This window comes from Plecotus auritus (assembly GCF_963455305.1).
Source record: "Plecotus auritus genome assembly, chromosome: 2".
Classification (NCBI taxonomy): Eukaryota; Metazoa; Chordata; class Mammalia; order Chiroptera; family Vespertilionidae; genus Plecotus; species Plecotus auritus.
In genome coordinates this window covers 17033949-17058971 of record NC_137771.1, presented here as the reverse complement: position 1 = coordinate 17058971, position 25023 = coordinate 17033949, and the positions used below count along the sequence as shown (strand labels likewise).

Below are 25023 nucleotides of genomic sequence, written 5' to 3'. Positions count from 1 at the left end.
AGCAGCTCTTAGTTCCTCAGACACTCCCTGCTTCTGGTCCTGTGAGAACTGGTTGCCACAGCTCTCACATTCTTCCCCGTCTTTCCTGGTGAAGGGAAATTCCTCTTTCATGTCTTGGCTGCAAAGCCACTTCCTTAAGAAAGTGTCCCCTGACCCCAGGCAAGGTAAGGGTTCCTGTTACCTGCCCTGTTGCCCTGGCACTTATCTTTTGCAGCACTTTGTCCATAGTGTTCACATCATTTATTTACAATTAGTGGACTGGCCAGTGTCCCCTGCTCAATTGTAAGCTCCATAAGGGGGGCCTGTGTTGGCCTCACAGTGAGCTGAATCCCAGGGCCCAGGTGTGCCTGGTATAAGGAAGATCCACAAAAAGTACTTGTTGCCCAGCCTACAAACCCTGCCACGCACTAAAAACTAATGACCCTTGTCCCTCGAGCTAAAACTAGAGGCCCAGAGAGGGGCTAGACTGCTATGTAACTAGTGGAGAACTGGCATCAGAGGCCTGGTCAGAGGGCTGATCTCACACCAGCACCACGTCCCCGGGGGTAGGGTCACACCCAGACTGGTGAGGAAAGTCCCCTGTGGGAATATGGGTCACAAGCCCGTCGCAGGCCTCGCACCAAGGCCAGCACCCTTTGCAGGGGGTGGGTGGGGCTGATTCTCATGGATGAATGACGCCCACTGAGTCACCCACTTCACTGCCTGTCGTCATGGGGTGTTCCTCACTATTCTCTTGCTCAGGGAATGCTGAGCCAGCTTGATGAGCTCACTGCCCGGGGACTGTGCACAGTCACAGAGGCACAGCTCACCGGGCCCTCTTGCATAGCATTTACCTTACGATACCTCCCAGGGGCACACCCTTGGTCCCCATCAGAGCTGCCAACCTCTGGAAAGCAGGGAGAGGGGACAACACAGTCTCTGGTTCCCCAGCAACCACTGCAGTTGTGGGTCAGCAGCTCAGCTTCCAATCCTGGCTACCTCCTCTCCACCTCACCAGCTTAAACCCCTCTGTTCCCAGACTCTTATCCCTCCCAAACCCTGAGAGTCAGATCGAAGTATTTCAGTATAACTGGTCCCGGGCACTGGGTGGTAAATCATTTCCTTTCTGGCCCATATGTATCTAGAATGCTATTGGTCCAAGTCTCTGGTTTCTGAGACCTTGGACCTCTGAGGACCAGGCTGAGGCCTAAAAGAAGAGTTCAGGGCCTCTCTGTGTCTGCCCCACTTCAGAGCTGCGGGGAAGGAATCCACTGATCCTGGGCTGAAGCCAAGACACCAGTGGTCACACTCAGAGCCCACTGGTCATTCTCAGGTTACTCCTTGGTCAGAGCAAATCTGAGTGAACCAGACTTCCTGCCCACCCTGGATCTTTCCAACACACCACCGTTCCAGCCCCACACGAGTGACTCCCTTTTCTCCAGTCTTCATCTCTCTCAGGGTTCTCCACATCCCTCCCTGTGGCCCCTCACTTACCCACACAGTTGTCACAGACACTGCAGTGTGAGGTCCGGGGTGGTCGAAACATCTTGCAGGTGAAACAATACTTCAACTTCACCATCTGCCCGTTGATCATCACCTCCTGGGTCCGAGGGGGTGGCCGGTAGGTGGAACTGCCTGTGTTGTCTGAGGGTGGGAGAGAAAGATGGGGGATGTCCAAGCCTGGATCCAGGAGCCCCAGCTGGGGAGAAGACACTGCTTCCTGGGTGGGATAAGAGAAGCCTTGGGGAAACTTTCCAGGGAACAAACGTTAGAGTAAAATGCCAGCCTAAGGTGGTACAAATACTAAGAACTGCTACTACTTACTAGGACTGGGAAGTGTTAAAACTTTACACGCTTGCTCACACACGGAGGCCCTTACACAACTCTGAAAAAGACTATCAGAGAAGGCCCTGGAAAGGCGTGGTGAGGTTTTTCTGCATCTATTCAAGCCTAGATCCAATTTCCAAATTCAGGAGGTTCAGGACGTGGAGAGACAAAGTAAACAATGCTATGAAAAACAGTCAGATCCAGAATGTGGGGCACCTACAAGACCACTGGCCTGATCGCCAACAAAAGTCAGTCACAAAAAGAGAGGGGAATGGTTCTAAGTTAAAAAAGATTTAGGAGCTGAAACCGGTTTGGCTCAGTGGATAGAGCGTCGGCCTGCGGACTGAGGGGTCCCGGGTTCGATTCTGGTCAAGGGCACGTGCCTTGGTTGCGGGCACATCCCCAGTGGGAGGTGTGCAGGAGGCAACTGATCGATGTTTCTCTCTCATCGATGTTTCTAGCTCTCTATCCCTCTCCCTTTTTCTCTGTAAAATATCAATAAAATATATTAAAAAAAAAAAAAAAAAGATTTAGGAGCCCTAACCGGTTTGGCTCAGTGGATGGAGTGTCGGCCTGCGGACTGAAGGGTCCCAGGTTCGATTCCAGTCAAGGGCATGTACCTTGGTTGCGGGCACATCCCCAGTAGGGGGTGTGCAGAAGGCAACTGATCGATGTTTCTAACTCTCTATTCCTCTCTATAAAAAAATCAATGAAATATATTTTAAAGCCCTGACTGGTTTGGCTCAGTGGATAGAGCATCAGCCTGTGGACTGAAGGGTCCCAGGTTTGATTCCGGTCAAGGGCATGTACCATGTTTGCGGGCACATCCCCAGTAGGGGGTGTGCAGGAGGCAGCTGATCGATGTTTCTCTCTCATTGATGTTTCTAAATCTCTATCCCTCTCCCTTCCTCTCTGTAAAAAAAAAATCAATAAAATATATTTTAAAAAAAGATTTAGGAGATTTAAGCAATGCCTGATCCTAGCTTGGATCCTGTTTTGAAAAACAAAATAAAACACAGCAACAAAAGACAGTTGGAGGGTAACTGGTAGAAAATGACTAGATTAGAAATTTGGGAATTATTAATTTTCCTAGATGTGGTCATGGAATTGTGTTTATGTTGGAGGCTGCCCTTAAATTTTAAAGACACAGCCTGTGTAGCTCAGTGGTTGAGTGCCTACCTATGAACCAGGAGATCACAGTTTGATTCCCAGTCAGGGCACATGCCCAGGTTGCGGGCTTGATTCCTAGTGGAGGGCGTGCCAGAGGCAGCCAATCAATGATTCTCATCATTGATATTTCTATCTCTCTCCCTCTCCCTTCTTCTCTAAAATCAATAAAAATATATTTTAAAAAAATAGGAGAATGACTTCATGACTATGAAGTAGACAAATATGTTTTAAACAAGACACAAAAGGGCTTGCCTGGCTAGGTAACTCAGTTGGTTAGAGTATCGTCCCAATATGCTAAGGTTGCAGGGTCGATTCCCCAGTCAGGGCACATATAAGAAACAAAACCAATGAATGCATAAATAAGTGGAACAACAAATCGATGTTTCTCTCTCCCTCTCTAAAAATCAATGAAAAAAATTTAAAAGATACAAAAGGGCTAATCATAAAAGAGCAAGTTGCTAAATTGCATATGTCACAATTAAGAACTTCTGTTCATCTAAAGATATCATTTAAAAAATGAAGATGTGACCTTCAGAGTAGATGATATTTATAATATCTGACAAAAGACAAAGGATTTATACCCAGAATATATAAAGAAGTCTTATAAAATCAGTAAGAAAAAGACAACTGAATTCAAAGTGGACAAAAGATTCAAAAAGGCATTTCATAAAAGAAGCTGTCCAAATGACTAATAAGCACATGAAAGGGTCCTCATGCTCCTTAGTCAACAGGGAAATGCAAATTAAAACCATAATATGCTACCACTACACATGCACCAGAATGGCTAAAAAAAAAAAAAAAAAAAAAAAAAATTAAATCCAGTGTTGGCAAAAATGTAAAGCAACTAGAAATCTCATATGAGCACTTTGGAAAACTGGTACTAACTATGAAAGTTCAACATAGGCACCCCAGCAATCCCACTCCTAGGTGTCTTCCCAACAGAAATGTGCATGATGTGATGTGAGCCAAAAGACACACAAAGAATATTCACAACAATTCTCCTAATAGCCAAAAGCTGGACCTACCCAAACACCCATCAATAGTAGAATGGATTAAAAAACATAGTATATTCACACAATGGAGTTCTAATACAGCAATGAGAATGAATGATCCACAACTACACACAGCAATACAAATGAATGTCATCAACATTGTATAAAATGAAGAAATCACACATGTAAGAACACAAAATGTTCTAAAACAGGTAAAAGTAATCTATGGTGTTAGAAGTCAGATCGTGGTTACACTTGGAGGGGTGACAGTGATGAGAAAGGGGGAAAAGGGGACTCCTGGGACACTGCTCATACAGCATTTCTTTTTCTTTTTAAAAAATATATATTTTATTGATTTTTTTACAGAGATTAAGTGAGAGGGATAGTTAGAAACATCGATTCAGCTGCCTCCTGCACACCCCCCACTGGGGATGTGCCCGCAACCAAGGTACATGCCCTTGACCGTAATCGAACCCGGAACCCTTCAGTCCACAGGCCGATGCTCTATCCACTGAGCCAAACCGGTTAGGGTGAGTGTTTCTTGATCTATATGCTGACAACATTCTATATTAGCATATAGACACTTATGATTTGTACACTTTTGGTAAGCCTGTTATACTTTAGTAAAAAGCTAAGAAAAAGAAAGGACCAAGGTCTCATCCGAGGTCATGTAGCTGGAATGCTGACAAAACAGGAATCTGAAACCAGGTCTGCCAATGCAAAGCCTACAGTTCTACCCACTGAGCCTCTTGGTACCCAGGCCACAGAGGACCAAGTCCCCAGAGCAGTGGCTCCTTCCTGGACAGACTGCCTAGTCACATGGGGCTGCCTGTGATCCCCAGCACTCAGCCACCACTTCCACTGGATAGACTCCCCAGATATCTCCAATTTGATGACTTGCCTCCAATGATTCTTCACTGAGTATGTACCATGTGCAGGCACTATTCTAAGCACATGGCAGGCATCAGTGAAGCAAACAGACTCACATCTCTCATTTCCAACTACCAGAGGCTGTTTTACCATCACCTCAGTGTGCTTGAAATGGAACTAAGTATCTGAGCATCCATTTCTTTCTTAAAACCCAGCAGCATGGTAAAGGGATTGAGGCCAATGGACACACTCTGAAACCTGGTTTTGCCACTGACTGGTTGTGTGTGAGGTTGAAGCCAAACTTCTCTGAGCCTCAGTTTTCTCATTTGTAAAATGGGAATAACAGGTAGACTGGCGCATGAATCCTGGCTCCCCCTCTTACTAGCAGGGTTTCTCCTGATGATACCATTGGCTACCTGTGTGGCAGGGCAAATAATTTAACCTCTCTGTGACTCTGTTTCCTCAATCACTGAAATGGGATAATGGTACCCTCCTCATCAGGTTACTGTGAGGATTAAATGAGTTAAATATGTGAAATAGCACAAAGTAAATGCTTAAGAAGTGTGCCTGTTATTACTGGCTCGTAGAATAACTGAGAGAAAGAAGGGGAAAGACGCCCTAGCTGGTTTGGCTCAGTGGATAGAGCCTTGGCCTGCAGACTGAAGGATCCCGGGTTCGATTCCAGTCAAAGGCACATGCCCAGGTTGTGGGCTCGATCCCCAGTAGGGGCTGTGCCGATCAATGATTCTCTCTCATCACTGATGTTTCTATCTCTTTCTCCCTTCCTCTCTGAAATCAATAAAAACATATTTTTTAAAAAATGAATGGAAAAGGCAAGGGAAAGAGAACACTTCACTGAGGGTCTACTGTACCAGATATGCTGAGCACTCTGTATACAGTTATCTTCTTTAACCCTGATAACATACCAAGCGGTTAGGTTATCATTATCATCAGGTTACGGAGACTTTAGAGTGAGCTTAAGTGACTTGTCCAATGCCACACAGCTAGTAAGTGGCAGAACCAGGATGTGAAACAAAGTTTCCAAAGCTTGGGGTTGAGGTTTTTTTGTGTGTAAAATTTCAAGTGTCATAATGAGTGTTATTTATCCCTGCCTGGTTCCTTATTTCTGCCGGTGGCACAACCTAAGAGCTGGCAGGAACCTCAGAGAACAGAATACACAGCCCCAGCACATAGCAGATCATTGATAAATGTCCCTTTGCTCACTGCCTCTGGTCTAACCCATTCAGTTTATAAATAAGAAAGAGGCCCAGAGGGGTTAGGGGATTTGCCCAAAGTCACACAGGCAGGGACAGGGGAACCCAGTTTGGAGTCTCTTTTTTTTTTTTTAAATATATTTTATTGATTTTTTTTTACAGAGAGGAAGGAAGAGTGATAGATAGTCAGAAACATCGACGATAGAGAAACATCAATCAGCTGCCTCCTGCACACCCCCCACTGGGGATGTGCCCGCAACCAAGTCACATGCCCTTGACCGGAATCGAACCTGGGACCCTTCAGTCCGCAGGCCGACGCTCCATCCACTGAGCCAAACCGGTTTTGGCTGGAGTCTCTTTTATTTATTTATTTATTTATTTAAATATATTTTGATATTTTACAGAGAGGAAGGAAGAGGGATAGAGAGCTAGAAACATCGATGAGAGGGAAACATCGATCAGCTGCCTCCTGCACATCTCCCGCTGGGGATGTGCCTGCAACCAATGTACATGCCCTTGACCGGAATCGAACCCGGGACCCTTCAGTCCGCAGGCCGACGCTCTATCCACTGAGCCAAACCAGTTTCGGCTGGAGTCTCTTTTAAAAAAAAATAATTTTTATTGATATCAGAGAGGAAGGGAGAGGGAGAGAGAGCTAAAAACATCAATGATGAGAGAGAATCATTGATCAGCTGCCTCCTGCCCATACTGGGGATCGAGCCCGCAACCCGGGCATGTGCCCTGACGGGAATTGAACCATGACCTCCTGGTTGTATACAACTGGAACATTCCTCTAAATAGCTCGCTTTGAGTCACCTCTCAGCTCAAAACCCTTCATTCGCCTCCCCTAAAAAACAAAATAGAAGAAAAACTTCTTATGATATAAGGGCCCTTCACAATTTGGCCCAATCTCCATTCCCGGCTTTTCTCCCACTTCTTTTCCCTCATGAGTCACTGGAGCTTAGGGCTTCCTGCCCTTACTCCTACCACGTCCCAGCTCCTCCCTCGTAGTTGCTCACCAGGATTTGCTGGAGGCCTGTCTAATCTCTAACAGCTTCTTTGACCACTTCAGCCTCAGTGCTCTCATGCCCTGCCCACAGCACCTAATCCTGCTCACGGCTGTGTTGAGGTGTGACAGGACTGCTGTGTGTGCACACTGTCTCTCCAAATAGACTATACATCCCTTGAGAGCCGGGAGAGTGGAATAAACAGGCAGTCCCAGGCCTATGAGCTGTGAGACAGCAGGCGAAGAGGAAAGAAAATATGTGTTGGACTTAGGCAGGCCTGAAGTTCAAATTTTGACCCTTCCATTTATGAGCTGGTGTCCTTAGGGAAGTTACTCAACCTTTGTGAGCCTGTTGTTGCATCTGTAAAAGCAGACAAATAAGAACATCTACCTTGAAGGGGTGTAAGGATCAGACTAGTACACATAGAGGAACTGGCACCTGGTGAGTACCTATTAGCTGTTTTCAAAAGGGGCAGCAAGGGGCAGGCTCTGGAGTCTGAAACCCTGAGGTCAAACCCTGGTTTTGCTAACCACTTGCTACGTAAGGAATTCCCTTCACCTCTGAGACTCAGAGTCCTCATCCATATAATAGAGATAAGAGAGTCTCACACTCAAAGGGTTGTGGTGAGGGCTGAATGAGATGCCGCTAGGACAGCTGAGCACAGCACTCGATTCACAGGAGCCTTGGTCCTGACAAACAGTTCATGCTGTGGCTGTGCTCAGATGTGTGGGTATGAATCTTGACCCAACCACTTACTAGCTGTGTGATGTGGGTCAAGTTGCTTAACTTCTCTGTGCCGTCATATGAAAATGGGACATAATAAACTCCACCTGTTTTTTAGTGTTAGGAGTATTAGGTGAGAATTCATTAAATGGGTTTAGTCAAGTGTCTAGCACGTGGCAAGAGCTTAAGAAATATTAGCAACCCTGGCCGGGTAGCTCCATTGGTTAGAGGGCCGTCCTGATATGCCAAGGTTGTGAGTTCGATCCTTGATCAGGGCACATACAAGAATCAAACAATGAATTAATAAATACGGTAAGTGGAACAACAAATCGATGTTTCCCTTTTCTCTTCCTCTCTCTCTAATATCAATTAAAAAAAAAAAAGAGCCATGGCAGATGTGGCTCAGTTGGGCAATGTCCCATGCACCAAAAGGTTGCTGGTTTGATTCCCAGTCAGGGCACATGCCCGGGTTGCAGTACAGGGCGTGTAGAAAGCAGCTGATAGATGTATCACTCTCACATCAATGTTTCTCTCTCTCTCTCCCTCCTTCTCTAAAAAAATAAAAAATAGCCCTGCCAGCATGGCTCAGTGGCTGAGCGTCAACCTATGAACTAGGAGGTCACTGTTAAGATTCCCGGTCAGGGCACATGCCCAGGTTGCGGGCTTGATCCCCAGTAGGGGGCGTGCAGCAGGCAGCTGATCAATGATTCTCTCTCATCATTGATGTTTCTGTCTCTTTCCTCCTTTCCTTTCTGAAATCAATAACAATATATTAAAATATATATATAAAATCAATCTTTTTAAAAAAATAAATATTACAAAAAGCACAAAAAGAAAACCAAAAATACAAAAGAAAATAAATTTTAAAAAAAAGAAATATTAGCATTATTGCTTTTTCTATGTAACACTATATTCCAAACAACTGATTTACAAAAAAATCTTCAGAACACAATCCATCGTAAGTGAAGGACAGCCACAGACCCTCCTCAGGACTAAAAGTATGGGTGTCCTTGCAGGGTTCCCACAAGCCCCCCCCAGAGCAGGGAAGAGCCCAAGCCTCTCCTCCAAGGCAGGGAGGGAACTCCTACCAGTATATTCTGGCCTTAGGGCCAGGATTCCTCTCTAGAACTCAGAGAAAGTAGAGCTCTGCACACCCAACTTCCTTAGGCTGCCAAGAGCCAGAGGCAAAGGAGAGAATGTGTCACGCTGGAGCAAGGAGGCCACCCAGATGCTGAATGAAAGTCACCAACTGCAGGGCACTAAATAAGTTGGACCAAAGGAGGCTCTGTGGGGATGCCCCTACAGAGGCTGAACCCCATGCGGGGGTGACAGGGTGGGGAGGAGGCAAGCAGTGGTTCCACTGCTTGTTCTCAGGCCGAACAGTTCTGGACAGTCACCACCCTAGATTTGGCCTCAGAATTCTCCTCAACCCACTCCTCCCAGCAGCCACTACCAATGGTAGCTTGTTAGTGCCCGGAGCACGTCCATTTGCCATTCTTACTACAAGGCTCAAGCTTCTTAAGTTTCAATAGAGGAAAACAATTTTCAAAGTATACTGACATTCCTGTCTCACCTGATGCACAAAAAAGTGCTCTGGGCTGGGTAAGGGGATATGTGACCACATTTTATAGATGGGAAAACTGACTTCACTCCAACAATATAAGATGGGGCTGAAATAAAAATCTTTGTCTTCCGATGCATTCATTTGTTCATTCTTACAAACATTAACATCTACTATGACAAGCTATTGTACAAGGCCTGACTGAGGGTGACAGGTGAGGGGAGAAGAAGCAAGTACATACAGATGAGTCAAACATGTGTTCTTTGGTCACCAGTTCAGAAAATAATTTGTTGAAGAAATGAAGAGAGCCTGGCCAGTGCGGCTCAGTAGTTGAGCGTCGACCTATGAACCAGGAGGTCACGGTTCGATTCCTAGTCAGGGCACATGCCTGGATTGCGGGTTCCGTCCTCTGTGTGGGCAAGCGGGAGGCAGCCAATCTCTCTCAGCATTGATGTTTCTATCTCTCTCCCTCTCCCTTCCTCTCTGAAATAAATAAAAATATATATTTTTTAAAAAGCAATGAAGAGAGTGATAAAAGAGATGCTATCCCTACCTAAAGGGAATCTAAGATCCACTCCAGGGCTCTTTCTACTTTAGGTTCTTCCCCAAGACGTTAAAAGGCACCCTCCTGCAAGTGAGGCCTTCCTGCAGCCTTCCTGGTGGGACACCAAGCCCCTGGGGAAGTGGCAATGGGGGGAAGACTCTTTTCCACTGAATGGCCATGAGAAACAAATGCGTCTCCAGACATCTTTCTCCTGACCAAGGGAAAGGACCTGCTACACCCCAACCACAACCCACAGAGAAGAGCAGGCAGGTGTCCTGCAGTTAGAACCTAAATGGTTGGGGCTGTGAATGAAGCCCAGTGGCTTGCCTGGAAGCCCCCTGGGGCTGGTCATGACCTTCTCAGAAGGCTTTAGTGAGGGAAAGCGGGGGTCTCTACCCGCCCTACAGGGCCCTGTTGCCCTTCTGTTGTTCCCACCTATGGAGGAAACAGCTGTAGGGTTGCGGTCTCCCCAACTTCTGGTTCAGCTCAAGGTCAGTCATAGTGCCCAGGCTGTGAGTGCTGGGTCACACCCTGACCCACCTGACCATTTCTGTTCATTCCAGAGGTTTATGGAGCCTCTACCACATACAGGCTTAGTGGTAACCTGGGAATACAGGAAGAGCTCAACCTGAGGGCAGCATGAACCAAAGTGGATAATTACAGAGTCCGTGTAAGATGTTCTGTGACTCAAGCGTGGTGACTCTGGGGCCAGCCTGATCTCATTTTGAAACCTATCCTGGCCACTTGTTAGCTTGTGACTTTGAGGAAGTTGCTCAACCTCTCTGAGCCTATTTCCTCACTGGGTAATAGTATCAACCTTGTAAGATGATGCAAATTAGAGATGACATAATGGAAAAGTCTAACCCATAGCTAATCAATTCATGGTATTACTGATGTCTAGATTCAATACTGTGAGAATACAGAGGGAATATGTGGGGTGGGGCAGGAAGCAGCATTCAAGAAACCAACAAAAGATGAAGTGGCAATTACTAGTAAGTTGGATCAGGAAAAAACGATTCCTCGGGCTTGCCAGGGAAGGAGGGCAAGGCAGTGAGCAAAGGCTCCAAGGCATTAATTGCACCACGTGGCTGGGGGCACGGGAGAGTGGCAGGAGATGGGAGGAAGAGGGGGCTGGAGCTTGCCTTGATCCTGCAGGCAAGTGCGCCTCTGCGGACAGGCGAGTTTTCAGGAAAGTGGAAGATAGTTTGTTTACTGACCATGACACTAAGCAACCTTGAATCATGTGATGAGAAAGTTAATTCCCTTTTTATTTATTTTAATTTTTAATTTCTTAAGCCTGGGCATGTGCCCTGACCGGGAATTGAACCGTGACCTCCTGGTTCGTAAGTTGATGTTCAACCACTGAGCCACCTTGGCCGGCTATTCCCTTTTCTTTTTTTAAACAAATCCATTTTATATCTTTACTTTTCAATAAGTTTAAATTCTTGAGGGGTGCAGCATTACATGGATTCTGTGTCCAATGGCCTGAGTGGGAAGGTTGCTTTGGAATTTAGCACGAACCATGCCACTGTTTCCGTGAGCACAACCCTTTCCCCAGGGAACTCTGGTTTTACTCCTTTTGCCACCAGGAGTCACTGTCTTGTTCTTTGCTTTGTACACATAAGCACATCTCTTGCCTAGAGAGACTTCAGTTTCATCTTGAGCATAAGCACCTTTAATTTTTTAAAAATATGTATTTTTTTATTTCAGAGAGGAAGGGAGAGGGAGAGAGAGATAGAAACATCAATGATGAGAGAGAATCATTGTTTGGCTGCCTCCTGCACGTCCCCTACCGGGAACCGAGACCACAACCCGGGCATGTGCCCTTGACTGGAATGGGACCTGGGACCCTTCGGTCCACAGGCCAATGCTCTATCCACTGAGCCAAACCAGCTAGGGCAGCACCTTCAATTTTAAGAAGAGCTGTGTGCTCCCTCTGGTTCTGGAGACCCTGCTTAGAGGCAACAAAGTGGCCTTGAACCACAACCTTCCAGACGTATGTGTTGTTACAGAAGCCCTGCTCCCATCAGGCCTCCACAGGCTCTGAGATGGTGCAAAGAAGGCGGCAACGTTATTCCCTTTTCAGTTCTCTTTCAAGCCTTTCATGCCATCAAGGGAAAGTCTCCACTTTTTTTATATATATATATATATATATATATTTTATTGATATTTCACAGAGAGGAAGGGAGAGGGATAGAGAGCCAGAAACATCGATGAGAGAGAAACATCGATGAGCTGCCTCCTGCACACCTCACACTGAGGATGTGCCCGCAACCAAGGTACATGCCCTTGACCGGAATCGAACCCGGGACCCCCCAGTCCGCAGGCCGACGCTCTATCCACTGAGCCAAACCGGTTTCGGCGAAAGTCTCCACTTTTAATAACTAACACCTGTGATCCTCATAGGCCTCAAAGCGGCTGCTCTCAGCAGGCAACTGCAACCACCAAAAATTCCATTACATTATGTTCTGCTTACAGGGGTGATATAAAGTTTCCTTGTAAACTACATTTAAAAGCAAGCCATTTGAAGGAAAATACTAAGAAATGAAGATACAAGGTACGATGCAGAAAAGGCAAAAGTCACAAAGGTTGTATTCCAGTGACTGAACTTCAGGAAATGCTGCTGAGGGCGCTAGGAAGTCACCCAAATTCTGAGCCTGGGAGGGCCAGGGCCAAAGGAGTCTTGGAGAGACAACCATGACCGAAAGGAGAGGCCAGGTGTCCAGGCCTGGTCAGCAGAGCCAATCGGGATGGAGTCAGTCCTGGGACTATGGAAGGACCTGAGAGGAGACATCCTGGGGACAGCATGGGTTCTGTGACCTGCTCTGTGCTGGCAGAGGAAGAGGCCTTCATGTCTGTCCTATGAGTTGTGATTCTAGATGAGTGTCTGTCCATGGAATTTAGATGTTCCTATCGTCTCCCATGTTGCAACCTCCTACCCCTTTCCCAACTGCCCAGTGCACCTGAGCTCTGTGTGGCCCTGCAGGGTGATCCAGCTGCATGACCTGCCAGCTGACAAGTCAGAATCTCAGACCAGCGTGACCAAGGGCCCGGTGTGCCTGCAACTGAGCGGTTTCCCAAGACAGGAGACTTCAAGTGCTAAACGAGGGACAGGGACAGTTCTGGGAAAACTGGGAAGCCCTGGTCATCCAACATCAGACAGTGCTTGTGGGGTGGGAGCGGTGGGAGCCCTAGTCCAGATCCTGTTGGGCTGCTGGTTTCAGGGCCAAAGTAAGATGCCCACAGCCTGCATGGAACCAGGCCTAGTAATCAGTTCACGTTTATATGAACAGCACCACCACCCCAGAGCCAGCCCCCAACCTTTTCAAAAACACTCAGTGAGCCCTAGCTGGTTTGGCACAGTGGAAAGAGCGTCGGCCTGCAGACTGAAGGGTCCCAGGTTCCATTCCAGTCAAGGGCGTGTGCTCAGGTTGTGGGCTCGGTCCCCAGTAAGGGGCTTGCAGGAGGCAGCCGATCAATGATTCTCTCTTATCATTGATATTTCTCTCTCTCTCCCTTCCTCTCTGAAATAAAAAAACAAACAAACAAACAAAATGCTCAGTGACCTTAGTCCTTTTCAAGAAATGTTTCACCCTGATTGGAAGCCTCCTGTTCAAGTGTGAGAATTCAGAGCCCTCAAAGATGCCACTTTCTAGCAACTGTTCTCAAAGGAAGGTCTCCAACCCTGACATGTGGGCCCCACTAGACTGCCGTCACCCCATCCCATCCTCCAATGAGAATTTCCCAAATTCTCTGAAGTACTCCCTGTGTTCCAGTCAACATGGCCTGATCAGGGTCCCCCACTTGTCCCCCTTCCTCCCAATCTGTCCCCTCCTCCTTCTGTTCCAGCCTAGAGGGCTTCCCTCACACATCTTCCTGTGCTTGAACTCGACCCAAACTTTACAGTTTGGCTCAATGCACCCCTCTGAGGCTTCCCCAAATCCTCTGGACAGAAGGTACTCCTGGTTTCCCTGATCCTCTTCCAAAGCCTGATCTCACCTGTGGCAGCCAGTCAGGCCTACCTTTGCCCACCGCCCCCCGCACCCCTGCCCCAAAACACACACAGTTAGTAGTCAGCATATAGAATCAACACATAAATGGTCAAACCCGTAATGCCTAATTGGGAGAAGTTCCACTGTCTCTCCACCGTCCCATGGGGACAGCAAGGAGGCTCATACATTGAGCTCAAGTCACTCAGCTGTCCAGGTGGCTAACAGGTGAAGAAGAGACTCACTGGGAAAGGCTATTGGGCCTGCCTGACATTTCTGTAATGATCATCAAGCAGCACAGGACCAAGACGGCAGGAAAAGGTGTTTTGGGAGTGTGTCATGTGAGGTGTGGCCCAACTGGGGTCACAAAGGCTTCCCAGAGTACAGGACATTTGAGCAGAGACATTAAGATAAGGGGTTTGGGAGTCAAGGCACACACTCAATCTCTGCAGGGCACGGCCGGCTACCGTGAGGATTTGTGGGGATAATGGACGGGAAGCCCTCAGCACACAGTCAAGCTCTCCCCAAACATGGGGGATTACTGTCGTCAGCATTACCCTGGCAGAGGGCTCCAGGCAGCCAGGCCTCTGAGCTCAGGTTGCGCTGGATAATAATCCTGTCTCCTGATTAGCCCGACCAGGAGGGAGGAGAAATGGGACTGCAGCTGAGCCTCCCTGCTGCCGGGTGGACTGGCCCAGGTCAGACCTTGGGGTTCTGACAGAGCAGAAACTGGGCTGAGTGGCTCAGACGTGCAAGAGGGAAGGAAGCTGGATGCAGGCAGAGGAAGACAGCAACCAAGGGCGTGACTGAGGACGGGCCTGGGAGGAGGATGAGACAAGGAGCATGCAGAGAGCAAGAGAATATCCTCTCCCCTCCTACCACCCTCCCGAGCTGCTGCAGAAAATTAGCGGAATGACTCCTGTGATGGGTGCAGCAGGCCTCTGCATTTACAGGCCACAAGGTCTTTTCAGGGCCAACTGGGTGTTTAAAAGCTTGACTAAAAGTCACCCTGTTAGGGGAAGGAGCCAACCACGAACCGGAAACCTGTGAGGTGTACAAATACTGACGTCACTTCTCAGCAGGAAGGAGCTTGGGTGGAGCAAGCTGAGATTAAGGCCCTGCCTCCCTCCCTGCACCCCCTGCTGCCCAGCCACCAGGGGGACCCACACTGTGAGGAGTCAAGGGCCCTATGAGGTGCCTGGGAGCACACACCTTCTGCCATACTGGCTTTCCTGCCATTCCTCAAACACACCTATTTATTTGCAACTCCAGGGTTTTGTTTGTATTGTTTCCAAACCACATATTACTGGCTCCATTGTACCATTCATGGCTCATCTCAAGTGCCACCTCCTCCTAGAGGCCTCCCCTGACCACCTAATCTAAATTAGCCCACTCCCCAACCTACTGTGCTCTCCCCTCAGATCCTCACAACTCAAACCCTCATCTCCGCAGGTTTTTGTTTCTTTGCTCAGATGTCATCTCATTCACAAAGCCTTCCCTGACCCCCCTATTTAAAATCAAACACTCTCCCCTAGCTCTCATCCCACCTCCCTGGTTTCCTCTTCTCTGTCTCACATCTTAGATCTTTCTTTCTTTCATTGCTGTTTAATTCTTTCCGCTGGAATGTCAGCTCCAAGAGGCAGAGATTATTGTCAGATTTGTTTACTGCTGTATTACCAGCATCTAGAAAAGTACCTGGCACATAGTAGGGACTCAATAAATGTTTGATGAATAAATGGATAAGTGTATATAAGTGTTTAAGAGCAGGGGCTCTGTTCAGACTGCCTGGGGTCTCATCTCAGCTCTTCCACTTACTGTGTGATCTTGGACCATTTACTTAACCTCTCTGAGACTCAATTTAATTAGTAAAAGGAGAGTAACAACAGTACTTACCTCAGAGGATTATTGGGTGATTAAATAAGATCATGCATATAAAGAGGTGGAAACAGTGCCTGGCACCCAGAAGGCTCTCAGTACTATGCTGGCTGCCATGACAGCTTTCACTTGCTAGCACTTCTTGTTTATTACTCCCTTATTTATCATCTGTCTCCTCCATTCTAGTGTCAGCTCCCGCCTGCCTTCCTCACTATTGACCCCCAGTTCCCAGCATAGTGTGGGGAGAGAAAACCAAGCCTCCTCTCAAATCGGGGAATGTGGACCTGGGGGACACAGCTTCAACTGAAGTAGGAGCCTCACCGATCTGTTTCTCCAGGGCGGCTGCTTCACAGACGGTGGCCCGGGGCAGAATCCCAGGGTCGGTGAAACTCGTCTGTAGCAGGCAGCTCATGACGAAGAAGAAGAGGATAGCAGCGATGATGGGGATGGCAAGGGTCAGTTGGCGGGCCAAGAAGGGACAGCTAGAAAGAGAGGAAGAGAATGATGAGCAGTTACCCCACAGGCTCCCTGGGGCACAGGGCCACAATGCTAGGCAGCTATTGCCATCCCAGCAAACACCCACATACTTGAATAGAGCCTCTCCCAGAGGCAGCAGCCACTTCCCCATGAGCGCCTGACATCACTAATTAATCCTACACTTTCGCCCTGAGCCATGGCAGATGTGATCAGTAGATCCCAGCACTGTACACTTAGCTGCAGCCTCAGAATCCTTCTAAACACAGAGCTTCAGGCAGCTACTACCAATTAATTGGAATGTCACTTGAGATGAACTATCCATGACAATGTTCACTCATTCATCCAGTCAGTCACTCACTCCACAAATATTTACTGAGGCCTTCTACATGCCAGGCAACACCTTCAATAAGAAGCAGGAATACTTGGCAGTGAATAAAACAAGAGTCCCCTGTTCTCTCAATGAGGCTTATGGTCTAGTGAGGAGAACAGACATGTAAACAGAGAACTGCCACATGGCCCTGCATAGTATAATGGGGAAGGGAAAGGCAGTAGAACAGTCAGGAAAACAGACTGGCTGAAGGAGACGCCTAAGCTAAAACCTGAAGAATGAGTAGGATTAGCTCTGGCGGTGTGGCTTAGTAACTGAGCATCGTCCTATGCATTGCGAGGTCGCTGGTTTGATTACCGGTCAGGGCATATGCCCAGGTTTGCGGGTTCGACTCCCAGTAGGGGGCATCCACTGCTGGGGGCAGCCAATCGATGTTTCTCTCTCTCCCTCTCCCTTCTCTCTCTCTTAAACCAATAGAAAGCATATTAAAAAGGAAAAACAGCCTGACTGGTGTGGCTCAGTGGTTGAACATCGGCCTATGAATCAGGCGGTCATGGTTTGATTCCCATTCAGGGCAGATGCACGGGTTGCGGACTCGATCCCCAGCAGGGGGCATGCAAAAGGCAGCCGATTAATGATTCTCTCTCATCAATGATGTTTCTCTCTTTCTTCTTTCTTCTCTGAAATGAATAAAAATATATTTAAAAACAAAGAATGAGTAGAATTAGCCAGGTGAAGGGGGTTAGGAGAAGAGCATGGTCCAGCCACTAATACTGTTACCCAAAGACTGGTGTCCCAAGTCCATTCTGTCAGGCCTCTGACCCCAGCTGGCTTGGAGGACACCCTGTGCGCAGGTCTGATTTTGAGGCCCACCCATATTAAAAACCACTGTCCTCTGCTGCCTTCCCTCCCAGAGCCATAGTGAGTGAGGAGCTGCTATTTGGGAGATGACTGGCCACTGGGAGAACCAAATCAGCCAAGATTCCAGGAACTGGCATAACAGCAGGAAGCAAACCTGTGGGCACCTACATGCTATTTCTGGAGCTTCCATCATTTGAGGTTCTGGCTTCCAGAGAGGCCCACACCTTGAGGAGCAGAGACTGCCAAGGCCAAGGGCTCCAGTGGGACATATTCTGCTCCAAACATCTCAGCACTCTCCAGGTCCAAACCTCAGAGCTGAGCCCTCCATGTCACCCACATGACAACTCGACCAGTTCATGTCCAACCAGACTTTTTGAGGGATAGAGAAAATTTGGAGGTCTGAGAGTTAAAGAGCCCTCAAAAACAGCAAGTCCCAGTCCCCAAATTTTATAAAAGGAAACTCAGAAACCCACAGCCATATCCAAGGTCACCCAGCCAGTAACAGGACTGAGTCTCTAGGGGCTCCCAGCAAATGCTCTGTCCATTCATATTCAACAAATATATATTGTATTGAGTGGCCACTACACACCAGGCCCTGTTCTAGGCACTAAGACTACAACAGTGAGGAGAATAAAATCCTGCTCTCATGGAGAGAGGCCCGAAACAAAATGTATACATATGGTATGTCAGATGAGAACAATAAGTCAGGGCAAAGGGACTGGTTTGCTATATTATAGGGATGGTAAGGGAAGGCGGAAGAGAGTAAGGGAGTGAGCCATGAGGCTACCTAAAGATGCAAAGACCTGGGGCAGGAGTGTGCAAGGAGGCCAATGTGCCTGGAGGGAAATACACAGGGGTAGTGGGAGGAGATGGGTACAGGGAGAAAGTCCTTTATCAGGGCTCTGGCCCTAATCCAGAGAGCCAGGGAGGACTTACAATTAAAGATACACCATCTGGGGTGGGAAGCAGGGCAGAATCTGGGAGCCCTGCTTGGAGGCCTGTGCAATAATCCACCAAACCAAACAACAAAGCAAAACCATTCTCAGCAGGAAGGCCCTAGAGAGCCACCTCTGCCTTTCCCCAGAGCAACAGGCGAGCATGAGCACCTCTCATCCTCCACACCCTCACCAACAGCATTCCCGTCATGCCAGCTCCCTACTGAGTTTTCACCCCAGTCCAGACTGAGGGGAGCTCTTCGCCCAAACCCCAACCCCCTGCCAACTCCACTACCCCAAGTGGGGAGGAGCAGAAATAGATGAGATGTTTCACAAGCTCCCCCAATCCCAGAAGTCCTCGCTTCCTCCCATCTGGGGACAACTCTGTCACCAGTGAAGACACCCACTCAGCCCAGAGAAAGTCCTGCTTCTGAACTGACCAAGTCCCACACTGCAGGTCACGGGGCCAACCCACGGCAAGCACCGCTTCCTCCTGCCCTCGCCGCAGCCCTGGTGGGAAGACCCGGGCAGGATACTGGAAAAGGAACTTTCAAAACATCCCGGTGGGCAGGCCCGACGTCATGGATCTGAAACTCAGCCAGGGGCCATGGAGGGGGCCCTGGGGGCTCCCCAGAGCTTCTGCTTGCTAAACTATCCCAGAACTTTGTATCCACCCTGACTCAGAAGGGAAGGGTGAAAGGGAGAAGCTAAGCTAAGTAGTAGGAAGTCCTCACCTTGCTTCAAGGGAAAAACCAAGATTGCAGATACATGACCTGGCAGCCCGAAAGGTTACCTGGGGGCTAGGTCTTTGTGGCAGCCTCATTCATCATGGCCCCAGGCCCCAGGGAAGAGTTTTTGACAAAGATAACAGTAAGAGCAGCAGCAAGCATTAAGTTCCTGTTATAGGCTAAAAGCTACATGAGTGACCTTGCCACCCTCATGACAGCCTGAGGGAGTGGGTACTGTTATAAACCCCATTTTAAAGATGAGGCCAAAACCGGTTTGGCTCAGTGGATAGAGCGTCAGCCTGCGGACTGAAGGGTCCCAGGTTCGATTCCAGTCAAGGGCATGTACCTTGGTTGCGGGCACATCCCCAGTGGGAGGTGTGCAGGAGGCAGCTGATCGATGTTTCTCTCCCATCGATGTTTCTAGCTCTCTATCTCTCTCCCTTCCTCTCTGTAAAATATCAATAAAATATATTTAAAAAAAAAAAAAAAAAGATGAGGACACAGAGGCTCTGAGAGGTGAAGTGACTGCCCCGAAGTCCCACAGTTAGTGTGTGGTAGATCCGGAATTTGAACCAGGTCTCTTGGCTCCAGAGATGGCATTCTTAACTACATTATATAATGATGTAAGACCACAAAAGATGGGAAGAACGACGAGGGAAAGTGGAGCTCATACAGCATGGAATGGGTGTGTACATGTGCATACATGTGTGCATGCAAGGAGTCATCTAGAAGGTAGCTGAAGCTAGAGACCAAGGGTAAAGTGGAAAACTTCTGATACAAATATGTGACCCTAGTAAAATGGAGTTACCTGTAGGGAGTTACCTGTAGGGAGCGGTTATAGGGTTAAGCCTCAGACTGACCTGCTGGCAAAGCCGCAAACAAGTCCCAGCTTAGAGGGCACAGCCCTCTTAGCATCATTAAGCTTGATCTTGTGATGCTCCCTAGATCCTTCCTAGATCCTAATGGGCTGTGGGAGGGGCAGCAAGTGCTGCTAAACAAGTGAAACTCACAAGAACACTGTAAATTACCTTGTTTACCTCTGACTATAAAATAAAGGCTCAGCTTGCAGTCTGGATCTGTTCTGTGGCCTCAGCCAGGCACAGAAGGTCCACCTCCGGGGGTGGGCAAACTTTTTGACTCGAGGGCCACAATGGGTTCTTAAACTGGACCGGAGGGCCGGAACAAAAGCATGGATGAAGTGTTTGTGTGAACTAATATAAATTCAAAGTAAAGGAGCGGAGGGGAGAGCAAGAGAACCGGATAGAACAGCCGGATCCGGCCGTGGGCCGTAGTTTGCCCAAGGCTGATAGACCCAGCTCATTCTCTTTATCTGTCTTTATCTGTCTTTTCTTCATCCTTCGTCCGCCCTCCCTCAGGCTCTCGGAACCCTTGGCTGTGCTGGCGCACAGTTACCATGTGGGCCAAACCTGGGGACATGAAGACTTTAGAACTCACAGGAGCAAGCATGACCTGTCACACAAAAGTATTCTAGACTCTCCTGAAAAATAGAGGGACTGCAGCCATTCCTGCCATGGAACAGGCCAGAGGGATGCTCCAAATGCTGAGAGGGGAGAAAGCCAGGAGGTTAGGAGGGGGCGGGGCTTGGGAGATGTCTGGGGGGAAACAGGAGGAGATTCAGGAAGGAAAAGAAGCTCTGAAGAAGCTAAGGAAAGTGCTGGAGAGGGAAAGGAGGTCTGAGAGGCCCAAAAATGTTTGAGGGAAGAGTGCCCGAGGACCCCGGCAATGGGAGAGAAGCAAGGTGAGAGGGTCAGAGTAGAGAGATGACCAAGGGGGTCCTAGGACCCTGAAGGTAATGGGAAGACAGCTAGGAAACCTGTGGTGGGGAGTATATAGCCAAAGGCCATGGAAAAAACTCAGAAGTCACCAGGAAGGGATATGGAGAAAAGATGCCTCAAGGGGTCAGAAAGAACCTGGGGGGCGGGGGACAGGGCCAGTCCTAGGGATAGGTAAGGAGAGAGATCTCCAAGGAGCAGGGGAGGGCGGGAGGGCGGTGGGGGGGTGGGCAGAGTCTGAGATGGCAGAGAGAGGGAGGTCGGGGGTCAAGGGACATGTGAGGGCGGTGTTCCTGGCAGAGGCTGGCAAAGGCAGGGTGCCAGGGAAGGATGGGGGTGCTAGGGAGGGATCACAGAGAATGGGGTGGCTAGGAGGGTGGATGGGGACCAGGAAGGAAGGATAAGAGATAGACAAGGAGGAGGGGCCTGAAGGCAGACTCTAAGGCACAGGGAGTATGCAGGCCCCAGAGGCAGGGATCCGAAGGTGCCTGCAGGTGCTGCGAAGGGTGGAGTGAGAGAGGACGGGTGCCCAGCGGGGACCGGAGGTGTTGGAATGCCCATCAAAGGCTGGCGAAGTGGGGGGGGGGGGGGGGGGGAGAGGGCGGTGTGTGCAGGGGTCGGAGGAGGCCGGAGGGGATGGGGATGGGGATGGGTTGGGGGCGCCGCCGAACTCACTCGAAGACGAAGAAGAGGACGGTGGTGGTGAGGATGAGCAGCAGCGTGAGCGCGAAGACCCCGCCGTGGCCGGCCAGCATGAGGCGGCCCCCGCAGTAGAAGCGGTTGCGGCCCGGGAACACCTCCCACTTGCGCCGCGGGCGGTGGCCGATGCTGCCGCTGCCGCTGCTGCCCCAGCGCGGTGCAGCGGCGGGTGGCTGGGGCCCGGGGCCCGGACCCGGGGGCGCGGCGGGGCCGGGGCGGCGCGCCCCTGGGGAGGCGGGCGGCGGGGCGGCCCCGGGGCTGATCTGCTGGTACTCACAGTCCTTCATGCGGCCGCCGCGGGCCTCGCTTCCGCGCCCCGCGGGCCGGCCGCGCCGCACCGGGACCCGGCCAAGCAGCGGAGCTGGCGGCGGCGCGCGGCGCTCGCTCACTCGCTGGGGGCGGCCCCACCCCACCCGCCCCCGCCGGCGCGGCCTCCCGCCGCAGCGCCCCCTCCGCCTGGGCCGGGGATGGCGCTCGGGCCCGCGCCCGGTCCTGCCCGGGTGCCGGCGCCCGCCAGTCCCTCCGCCCAGAGCTGGCCCGGCCCTTTCTGCACAATGACTGGGCAGCAGATGCGTACTCGAGGGCTTTCCGTTCCCTTTCAAGCAAACCATTTGTTGGGCGGCCCCTGGGTGCCCGCACCGTGCCAAGCGCCGAGATTCGGTGGTGGACTTCTCAGTCTGTGATTCCAGGGCCAGGCTTCACCTGTCTCAGAGGACTGACTGGAAAGGCACTTTGCGGGGCAAGCAGGGGTGGGAGTGGGGACACAATCTTATTTGAAAGCCAGGGGCCTGTTAACCACTGTCTTGCAGTTCAAAGTGCCCAAGAGTTGTGTGTGGCACATATTCTGGCCTTCCTTACCCAGCTCTGTGATCTGGACCCAGACCCAGGGTTTCCAGGTATCACCTCATGTCACAGGGTCCCACTTTAACACAAGAGGTTAAGATTCATGCTTCAGGGATGCAGTGTCTTTCAGGAATTCTGGGTATATTCATTTTCTATTGGTGTGTAACAAATTTAGCGGCTTACAACAACACATTATCTCACGGGTTCTAGGTTAGGAGCTCCCGCACAGCCTAGCTGAGTCCTTAGACGCAGGGGTGGGCAAACTTTTTGACTCGAGGGCCACAGTGGGTTCTTAAACTGGACCGGAGGGCCGGACAAAAGCATGGATGGAGTGTTTGTATGAACTAATATAAATTCAAAGTAAAGGAGCGGAGGGGAGAGCAAGAGAACCAGATAGAACAGCCAGATCTGGCCCGCGGGCCGTAGTTTGCCCACGGCTGCTAGAGTCTCAGAAGGTTACAATCAAGGTAAGGTGTCAGCCAGATTGCATTCTCCGGTGGAGACTCAAATGGGGAAGAATCCACTTGCAAGCCCATTCAGGTTGTTGGCAAAACTGATTTCCTTGCGAATGTATGACTGAGGGCCTGTGGTTTTTGCTGGCTGTCCATTGGAGGTGCCCCTCAACCACCTGCAGTTCCTGGAGGTTACCACAGTTCCTTGCCATGTAGGCTTTTCCAGCATGGTGCTTACTTCAAGCCCACAAGAAGAGTCTTAGCTCTAGGCTGCCAAGACAGAGTTTCATATAATGTAACTTATTCTATTATACAGTTGAGCCTTGAACACCATGGGTTTGAACTACACTGGTCTGTTTATACACAGATTTTTTTTCAGTAAGTACCTGTATTTTTTTCTTCTTCCACAATTGGGAGTCCACGATGGAAGGGCTGACTATATGCATTGATGTACACCGTTTTCTATAGGGGACTTGAGCATCTTCAGATTTTGGTATCTGCCTGGGTCCTGGAACCGTTCCCCCATGGATACCGTGAGAGTTAAAAGTTAAACATGGATTTTTGACTGCATAGCGGTTGGTACCCTCAACCCCTTGCATTGTTCAAGATTCAACTATATATGTAACGGGAGCAACATCCCATCACTTTTGCCATATTCTTTAGGTTAGAAGAAAGTCACAGGTCTCTCTTTAACACACGAGGAGAGGATTACACAGAGTTGTGAATATGAGGAGGCAGCAATGACTGGGGGTCATCTTAGGGTCTGTCCACCAGACTGGGATTATTGGAAAAGTATAAGAAGAAGGCTGGAACTAGGGTAGGAAAGAGTAAGAAAGGAAGTCAAAATACACGATGGGAAGGGGTAGAAAGGCAACAACAATAACCTCAAGGAGCACTAATTGGTACACATGCCCAAGGCCACCCAGGTATGCCCTTGGTGCCAAAGATTCTGAATTTGATGAACCCTACCTTGGAGTGAACCAAGGTGTGGGCTTCCTCCCCTCTCACTTGTTGGCTACGGAAAAAGCTACAAAACTGGACATACTGGTTCCAGTACACATTCCTGCTGTCCCACCTCAAGTGGGTCCTCTTTAAACCCTAAATCTTTTCTTGTTCCTTGTCACTTTGTACAAACCAACTTGATTTTCAGCTTCCCTCCTCTCTACCTCATCATTTCTATTTGAATCTATGCTTTCCTCTTATCTATAAAAATAAAAGGGTAATATGCTAATTAGACCGGTCATCCTTCCCGACGAAGCTGGGGGCCGGAGGGAAGCCAGCCCGGGTCCCAGATGCCAGAGGAAAGCTGGTGGCAGCAGCCAGGAGAAAGAAGGCCTACTTTTGCATGAATTTCGTGCATCGGGCCTCTAGTCCTATGTAATAAAAGCATAATATGCTAAGTGTCCGGTTGTCCGGTCATCTGTTCAATCAAAGCATAATATGCTAATGATATGCTAAGGACACTCAACCGCTCACTATGACATGCATTGACCACCAGGGGGCAGATGCTCCAATAGGTAGGTTAGCTTGCTGCTGGGGTCCAGCTGATCAGGACTGAGCGAGACGGGCTGGACATGCCCTGGAGCCCTCCCGTAGTCCCTCCCTGGCTTGCCAACCTCCCACATCCCTCCCCAGCCCCGATCATGCACAGGTGGGGTCCCTTGGCCTAGCCTGCACCCTCTCACAGTCCGGGACCCCTCAGGGGATGTTGAAGAGCTGGTTTCAGCCTGATCCCACAGGCCAGGCTGAGGGACCCCACTGGTGCATGAATTCATAGTCTTAAATATGTGGACCTCTCTCAGCCTATGGCCAACCCTCCACTCATGTCTTATCTCTTCCTGTTCACTGAGACTGCAAACACATACTCAATTCTCTATCAATTAAAAAGCAAAACTAAACTAAAAAACCAACAACAGCCTGGCTAGTATGGCTCAATGGTTGAATGTCAACCCATGCACCAAGAGGTCACCAGTTTGATTTCTGGTCAGGGGCTGGATTCCCAGCAGGAGACAGCCAATCGATGTTAATGCATCGATGTTTCTATCTCTCACTCCCTCTCCCTTCCTCTCTCCAGAAAATCAATAAATACATATTTTAAAAAACAATGACAGAAACAGCTTCCCATGTTTGGCTATCTCCTTACTCTAGCTTCAGGT

The 25023-nt window shown here is 49.3% G+C and overlaps 1 protein-coding gene and 1 pseudogene across 5 annotated transcripts in view; both read right to left on the bottom strand.

The window, feature by feature from the left end:
• ZDHHC18 (zDHHC palmitoyltransferase 18) overlaps positions 1-21985 on the bottom strand; it is a 34950-nt gene extending 12965 nt beyond the window's left edge. For all 4 annotated transcript variants that reach the window (XM_080656571.1, XM_080656569.1, XM_080656568.1 and 1 more), the window contains exons 1-3: positions 21549-21985; positions 16073-16233; positions 1474-1623 (exon numbers count right to left, since the gene is read on the bottom strand). In XM_080656571.1, coding sequence (XP_080512697.1) covers positions 1474-1623; positions 16073-16233; positions 21549-21859 — 622 coding nt within the window. In that variant the 5' untranslated portion in view covers positions 21860-21985. The remainder of the gene's footprint in view (positions 1-1473; positions 1624-16072; positions 16234-21548) is intronic.
• On the bottom strand, positions 11325-15868 carry LOC308242548 (large ribosomal subunit protein eL33-like; annotated as a pseudogene). The gene is made up of 3 exons: positions 15854-15868; positions 11793-11930; positions 11325-11560 (listed from the first exon to the last, which is right to left on the bottom strand). The product of its transcript is annotated as a large ribosomal subunit protein eL33-like (transcript).
• Positions 21986-25023: the final 3038 nt, after the last annotated feature.